Here is an 8,771-nt window from a genome sequence, read left to right on the forward strand (position 1 = left end):
TGTTTGCTTGTCTTCTGTTGCGACGTCACGGTGGTAAGTAATTATCAAAGTTCCCATCCGTTGACCGTTCCCTCAGATCAATCCAACCAATTATTAAGCTCGCGCTACTCTACCCCTTCTTTTCCTTTTTTTAATTTGACAGTTAGTTACACAAAATTATTTTTTTCATGCATCTCACCCCGTACTCGGAAATCGACATATATCTATGGATAGTCCACCTATTTCCATTATTTTTTGATATTTAGAATCCCCTTTATACCCTCTATCTTAATATCAATAAATAAAACCCCCATTGTTTTCACCTGAGCTACAACCCCTACTCTTAGGTGGTATGCCGGTTCGAATCCGGCCAAGCGCATTGTTTAATCATAACTATAACTTGTGTAGTAGGTTTTCATCAGTTTTAGCTGTGCTTGTTCTGTCGGACGAGGAATCCTCAATGCGCCGTACGTTCAACTCACTTTCCCTGTTTGGGCTCCTGCTAGCTGCCAGCTGGTCTGGCTAGTTCTTCTCCCCTCCTTTGAGGTGGTTTACTGTTGTCTTTTCGGCGGTCAAGCGAAGAACAATGCAAGACGTGATATGATCAGCAAGTTTTAGGTGTCCCCCCGGGAATTAAATAAGCAAGAGACTCCTGCCAAAAACAGCCAAATAGACTTAGCCATTACAGCCCTTTCCATATTACCCTTAAATTTTCTAACTTTCCCCCTTAATTATAAACTTCCTCCTCATCTCGCCCTCGTAATTAGGCATTATATCTATGGATAGCCCATCATAATTACAATTAATTTCTAATTAATAAAAACCACTCTTTCATCTGAGCTACAACCCCATACATGCTGTCTTGTCGTAAGTGGTTATAGCGTTTGCGTTTATGAAATACTCTTAGGTGGTATGCCGGTTCGAATCCGGCCAAGCGCATTGTTTAATCATAACTATAACTTGTGTAGTAGGTTTTCATCAGTTTTAGCTGTGCTTGTCTTGTCGGACGAGGAATCCTCAATGCGCCGTACGTTCAACTCACTTTCCCTGTTTGGGCTCCTGCTAGCTGCCAGCTGGTCTGGCTAGTTCTTCTCCCATCCCTTTGAGGTGGTTTACTGTTGTCTTTTCGGCGGTCAAGCGAAGAACAATGCAAGACGTGATGTGTTCAGCAAGTTTTAGGTGTCCCCCCCGGGAATTAAATAAGCAAGAGACTCCTGCCAAAAACAGCCAAATAGACTTAGCCATTACCGCCCTTTTCATATTACCCTTACATTTTCTAACTTTCCCTCCTTAATTATAAACTTCCTCCTCATCTCGTCCTCGTAATTAGGCATTATATCTATGGATCGCGCATCATAATTACAATTAATTTCTAATTAATAAAAACCCCTCTTTCATCTGAGCTACAACCCCCACCCTTCTTTCGCTTAAAGAATTTTATAAAAAATTTTTTTTGTGTAACCAATCTTTTATTTTTCGAAATATCAAGCAATACTAGAACCGCCTCCAACTACGCATTAAAATAACAAGCAAACTCGTCTGTTCATTTTAGTACAACTCCCAAAGCCCTCAGACAAAAACTCGCCAAGTTCTGAAGACTTTTGTTTTCCGCCATTTCGACGATTTCACAAGACATTCCTACATCTGTGAACATCCTCTATTGCTTTCCTGTTCAAACTTTTTCTGAACCCTCTCTTATTACAGCTAAACCCAATACTGTAATTTAAGAAACACCTTAATTGTTGAACGCCCCATATTTGGACACTATAAGGTCGTATTTATAATATAACCTACTATAATGTCAAATATTAACTCTTCTTCCCAGAAACGAGGCCCACCTACCTCCATTTCTGTTCCTCGTAAGGATATTACGAAGCCTTTGACTCGTAATGGAACGTTCAAGCATGTCGTCGCTGACCCCGATGCAGATTTTCTTCATAAGAAGAAAATAGCTACTGCTACGGTTCGCCGCTTTACTGGCTCTCCTGAATCTTCAGCAATCACGTTTGTCTCTTCAGGTACCATCCCCAATGGTCAAAAACCTATCTCCCGTGATACGTCTCCCGCTGCTCCTTCTACTCCTACTGCTACCATCACTGAAATTGATGATAGCCCCGTCATGTCGACCCTGGATTCGTCCCTCCCTCATGTACCACCAGCAAATATTGGTGATACATTAGCATTCAGTATCCCTGAGTTTGCATTGGAAATGCAAAAGCAAATTCGTCAACAAGCTCGTCGCTTAGATGAATATGAAACCCGTCTTTCAGCCATCGACCAGATCCTGGAAGAAAATATTCAACTTAAAGCAACAATTCGTGAACAAGGTGACACGATCGCAGCACTCAAAGCTAAACTCACAGCATCACCTTACCGTCCCACCGACACCTCCATGGAGGTCGACTCTCAAGAAAGGGATTTATCCTCAAATGCTAGCATTTGGAGTAAAGCACCTCCCTCTTCCTCTTCCTCCAAGCCTCCCGCCCATGCCTCTACTAGACCCCAAGCAACCAAGAGTAAGCCTACCATGGCTGAAATTGTAGCAAAAAAGGCTAGCAAGCCGGTCCAGCCCAAGCCCAAAGCTAAAAAACTTTCCGCTGAAGCTATTGCAAAAGCAGCCCGACCTTTCATGGAACGTGACCCTAATGAACCTCAAGGCTTCCAATATATCTATATTGGTCGCTCTCGTAAGATCACGCGCCCAGAAACTCGTAAGCGCTTTAAATTAGTTGGTATTGATACAAGCCGTGTTATTGATATCACTTTTCCTGCGAATGGTGTACTCGGTGTTCTTGTGCACGCCTCCTATGCCTCCACCTTCATCAAGATCATGACTAACGTCAAAGCCGGTATCATCAACGACTTTGATCCTTTGGACGAAAAACATTTGGCTAATCCCATATACAAGTCCTACACCGCTGCTGCTCGTGCTGACATTGCTGCTTCACTAAACAACAACCGTTGTAAGCAAGCTTTGTTGTATCTCCATACCGCTCGTCCTACCCAGGTTAAGCCAGTTGGTTACTCGTTCGTTGACCTTGGATATATATCTGAAGAAGAACTTTTGGAAATAACCAAAACGCCCTCCCAAGATCCCAAGTCACGAATCAATGAAGAGACAGCCAAACTCTTCAATGCTCCTGTTACCAAACCACTCTCACAATCAAATTCCACTGAAGCCATGGATGAAGATGATGAGTTTGTGTCTGCACCTACAGAAATTATTGCTACCGAAGAGGTGCTCTAATTATGTCGGCCCTCTCTTTTAAAATTAGTCTCTTGAACGCTAATGGTTTAAAAGCTACTACTGTTCAAGATCCACTATCCCATACGCTCTTTTCTGATATGCTCTTAATTACTGAAACCTGGCTTACGCCCTCTATGCTCCTACCTACTAATTGGCCCCAATATCATTGTTATGGTCAAAAAGTACAAAATGCAAATAATCGTGGTAAAGGTGGTATTACTGCTTTATTCAATCCTTTATGCAAATATACAGTCCTTCAACTTCCTTCTCCCAATGATCACACGCTCTCCCTCAAAGTAGGTGACCTTCGTGTTCATTGTCTATACCTTCCTCCATCTATGCCCATCAATCAAGTTTTTGCCACCCTTGATTCGATACCTCTTCTTCCAAATACCATCATTTGTGGTGATTTTAATGCTCGCCTTGGCTCCTTTGTTGGTGATCATCAATCAAACCCTCGTGGTAACCGTCTCCGCTCCTGGTCTTCAGACAACCAACTGCGTATATTGAATGAATCTCTTGCCTATGGTATTCCCACCTTTTCTGGGTTTCGACTCGGTCAAGAAATATCCAGCATTGTTGATTTATTTATTACAAATATCGCTCCTTCCTCTCTCATCTCTCCAGCTCTGCAAGTTGAATCTGACCTCTCTCTGAGCTCTGACCATCGTCTTATGCACCTCACATTTGACCTTGTGCCATCTCACGATGATGTCCCCCTTCTTCCCGATCGACCGTTGGCACCACGTAGATTATGGAATTTAAACAGACTTAAAAAACCTGCGTACCTCCAGAAATACCGTGAGTCCATTAAAGAAAAGATTGCACCTCTCACCACCAAGCTCGAAAACTGGATGTCCTCTCCACCTCTGCTATGTCCATCTCTTGATTTATTCAACGAGTCATTCAATGCATGTGTGTATGATTCTTTAGATCTTTCCGTTGGTAACACTCCTCCTCGTCCCGACTACTGGCACAAGTACTGGACAACTGAATTACAAGAAGCTGCTGAAAATCGTGACCGATGTTATAAACGCTGGCGTAGAAGCATTGGGATCGACAAGGTACATTGGTCGAATCAACATGATGAAGCTAATAAACGTTTTCGTAAAAAAATTCAGAGAATCAAAAGAGAATCGTGGAACGAATTTAAAAAAAGTTTGGAGACAAACTTTCCCAAAGCCACAAAAACGATTTCTCGAATTAAAGCCCGCAACACTCACACCGCTTCCTTCACGCATACTGATGGTCCCATGAAAGCTGTTGATATTATGTCCACCCATTTATCTTCAGTGTATAGTGGTTCCTCTCTCCCTGCTCCTTCTCTCCGCCCACCATCCGTTCATTTACACCATTTTTTACCTCACTCTCTTGACAACACTCCTTTTTTGGCGTTCTTCACGGAGTATTTACGGAGTTAGAAAGCCTAAGGAAAAAGGGTAAAAAAAAATACTATGTCCAACAAAAACAGTGCTTAAAAATATCATCACTTTTCAGAAGTCACACTTTTTTTAAAAATTTGAATATATAAGCGAGTGAGGGGCTGAAAGTCCCGAACGGCTAAACACAGCATACATACTATTAGCATTTACATGATTTAAATTGATTAGTAAGTGAGGGGCTGTAAGTCCCGAACGGCCAAACAGAGCATACATACTATTAGCATTTACATGATTTAAATTGATTAGTGAGTGAGGGGCTGTAAGTCCCGAACGGCCAAACAGAGCATACATACAATAAGCATTTACATGATTAAAATTGATTAGTGAGTGAGGGGCTGTAAGTCCCGAACGGCCAAACAGAGCATACATACAATAAGCATTTACATGATTAAAATTGATTAGTGAGTGAGGGGCTGAAAGTCCCGAACGGCCAAACACAGCATACATGCAATAAGCATTTACATGATTTTAACTGATTAGTGAGTGAGGGGCTGTAAGTCCCGAACGGCCAAACAGAGCATACATACAATAAGCATTTACATGATTAAAATTGATTAGTGAGTGAGGGGCTGAAAGTCCCGAACGGCCAAACACAGCATACATACAATAAGCATTTACATGATTTTAACTGATTAGTGAGTGAGGGGCTGTAAGTCCCGAACGGCCAAACACAGCATACATACAATAAGCATTTAGATGATTTAAATTGATTAGTGAGTGAGGGGCTGTAAGTCCCGAACGGCCAAACAGAGCATACATACAATAAGCATTTACATGATTAAAATTGATTAGTGAGTGAGGGGCTGAAAGTCCCGAACGGCCAAATACAGCATACATACAATAAGCATTTACATGATTTAAATTGCTTAGTGAGTGAAGGGCTGTAAGTCCTGAACGGCCAAACATGATATCCATATTATGACTATCTGATGATTCACGGCCTTCGATTTAAGTTAGATGGAGTGACTGGCCAAGGAAAATTGATAATTTAAAGGGATGCTTGTTTTGGGTTCTTTTTTTTTTTTTTTATTTTTTTTTCAGTAACGTAAAATGTCACTTGCTTTGCTTACGGCACAAGAAAAGGCTGAACGCAGAAGAGAAAAGAATAAGTTGGCGCAAAGAAAGTATCAATTGCGATTACGACAGCAGAGAATTGAAGAAAACGAGGTCGAGGAAACGCGTAGAATTCGGGAAAGAAATAACCTATTGAAGCGTAAACAACGAGACAGCTTTACCCCGGAGGAAAATGAAGCACACCGGGCCCGTATGAGGCAGTACGTACATAATCGTGCTCAAAATGATCCTCTTTTTTTGGAGGCAGAAGCCGAAAGAGCAAGAAGAAACCGTGAGACGAGTTTGGTCCCTGAAGATGGAAGTGACATTCCTGAAGATAGAAGTGACATTCCTGTAGATAGAAATGACATTCCTGAAAATAGAAGTAACATTCCTGAAGAATCAAGTTCTAGTAGTTCATCTGATTCAGATGTTGAATCTGGGGATGATGATGGTGATGATGATCGTTCTGAAAGACCCAACAGAAGACCTCTTAATTCTGAAGTAATTAACTGTATTTCTAAAAAAAAAAAAAAAAAAATGGAAAACTAACATGCTTATAAATAGGAAATTGCCTGGGAAAGAGTCAGACAGAAATATGAGAGTCTAATTAGAAAAGGCTGTACCAAGGTATGCAGCTGTTGCGGTGGATTATTTTTTCGTAAATACTGCAACACCAAGGCCACCAAAGAAAAATTACGGAACGAGTGGAATTGCGACGAGAGTATTGTGGAAATGGCTTTTTGGCTCGTAGACAATAACCGAGTAAACACGAGTAACACAACTGATGTAAACACGACAGCTCGATTTTGCGATCTTTGTAGAGATAAAATTAAGCAGAATGTCAGACCAGCTTTGGCACTGGCTGATGGATTAGATTTTCCCGAGACACATTGCTGCTTGGACGATTTGACAAGATTGGAGGAACGATTAGTTGCTGCCAGACACGTATTTCAATCAATCTGGACACTACATGGCAATAGTGGGCAATACAGAAGCAAAGGTGGTATTGTTAACGTGCCCGTCAATGTTGATACGACTGTTTCGGCACTCCCTCGTCAATTGGATGATAGCTTCATTATTCATTTGAGCCTGGCTCGTAGAATGAGATATTTAAAAGATTATATCAAGGGAAATATTTCCACAGCTAAAGTGTGGATAGCTGCCAGCTTCTTGCAGACGCAGCCTCTTTATATAGAACATGAGATTGAGTTGGATGACACTTGGATGGAATCAGCTATGGTTGAGACAAACTATGTTGGGACGGATATTGGTATGAAATATAGATACCATCCGTTAGTGAACATTGTCTTACTTGTTATTTTTTTTTCTTTTCTTTTTCGTTTTCGTTTGTTTTGTTCTTTAAAGACTTGTCTGAAAATGAGGATCCCACAAATAATACAAATGAAAATCAAAACAATAGTGATAACGAAGCGGAACTTGAGGAAGAAGAAATTGAAGAGGTTGATCAGGAAAATGATAATCCTGAGACCCAAAGTGGTATGGGCTACTTCGTATATTCAGCTTTATATCATTAATATGTTTACATAATTATTTCCATAAGACCAAGAAGATACTGAGCCAAATCCTGGCTGTAACGAAACGGCTATTGTTCCAGATGATTCCCATCCTGCCAATGTCAGCTTAAGAATGGCCCCTGGCGAAAATAGAATCCCTCTTTCACTTCTTACAGATGAAGATAGTATTTATTTATCGTTCCCAAAAGTATTTTGTGGCAAACGGGTGCAGAATAGGGTAAAGAAGGTATCACCCTCAAACTTGGCCAAATCGTTTGCTCGTAGAAAAGACAGAAGGTGTGTCACAAGATCTGACGTCTTATTTTATCTTGATCGATCATTGATGCTAAAAAAATTGGCAAGTAATGTCAATATCATGCTTAGACAAAAATCGAAGGGGAATGGTGGGGCATATAGCGTAAATGAGATGTTAAACGACGAGATGGTTGATAGCTATTTAAACGAAGATCGAGCTTATAGAGTTTTAAATGGTGTGCGTTCCTCATCAGAATATTGGAAAGCCCAGAAAAAAGACGTAATGGCCATGATCCGTCAGTTTGGTATTCCAACGCTTTTCGTGACTCTTTCGGCTGCCGAAACTCAGTGGCCCGAATTATTAGTGATCTTGAAAAAAGTTGTAGATGACGTTACTATAACGGAAGATCAAGCAAAAGAAATGGCCTATGCCGAAAAAGCAAGGTTAATCCAAAGTGATCCAGTGACCTGTTCTCGTTACTTCGACTATAAATTTCGTGAGTTGAAGAAAACCTGGAAAGATCCTAACGGACCTTTTGCCGGCTACGAAATTAGCGAGTATTTCTTCAGAATCGAATTCCAACACAGAGGTAGGTTAATTAAATACATAAACATTTTGGCATGCTTTATCTAAATCATACCGTAAGGCTCTCCCCATGTTCATATGCTGATCTGGCTCAAAGATGCTCCATGCTATGTAGACGAAATGGATCCTGAATCACCTGAAGCAGATCAAATTTGCGAATTTGTAGATTCCGTTATCAGTTGCAAGAAGGAGTGGGATGGTAGCCCCCATGAACGTAATGTGGGAGCATGCACTGAAGATACTTGGAAACATTTGTTGAAACGGCAAACACATAAACACACTCATTCCTGTCAGCGTAAAAGAGGTGGTCGTGTCATTTGCCGCTTCAATATACCATTTCTACCAATGGATCGCACCATTATTTTGGTACCCCTAAATGAGGACACAGAATCTGAAGCTCAAATTGAAATGCACCGAAATGACTACAAAAAAATTAGGGACTTCATTCAAGATAACATTGAAAGCTTGTCCACCAACAATTTTACTTTCGAAGAGTTCCTTCTTAAAATTAACATGGCTTCTGTTTACCAATACCATAAGGCTGTACGCTCCAGCTTAAAAATGAACAAAATATTCATCAAGTGTAATCCAAATGCAATTATGATCAATAATTACAATCCCAAAATTTTTGGTATGTTCAGATCAAATATGGACATTCAGTTTATTTTGGATCCTTATGCTTGTTGTGCCTA

At 40.7% G+C, this 8,771-nt stretch overlaps 1 protein-coding gene across 1 annotated transcript; it reads left to right on the plus strand.

The window, feature by feature from the left end:
- Positions 1-1,777: 1,777 nt before the first annotated feature.
- On the plus strand, positions 1,778-2,225 carry EV154DRAFT_488337 (uncharacterized protein; the record flags this gene model as incomplete). The annotated part of the gene is made up of 2 exons (XM_051599098.1): positions 1,778-2,128; positions 2,160-2,225. 2 exons carry the CDS (start codon positions 1,778-1,780, stop codon positions 2,223-2,225), a joined length of 417 nt encoding a protein of 138 aa, XP_051450582.1.
- Positions 2,226-8,771: the final 6,546 nt, after the last annotated feature.

The sequence above is a fragment of the Mucor mucedo genome (genome assembly GCF_025094135.1).
Source record: "Mucor mucedo strain NRRL 3635 chromosome Unknown EV154scaffold_241, whole genome shotgun sequence".
NCBI classification, from domain to species: domain Eukaryota; kingdom Fungi; phylum Mucoromycota; class Mucoromycetes; order Mucorales; family Mucoraceae; genus Mucor; species Mucor mucedo.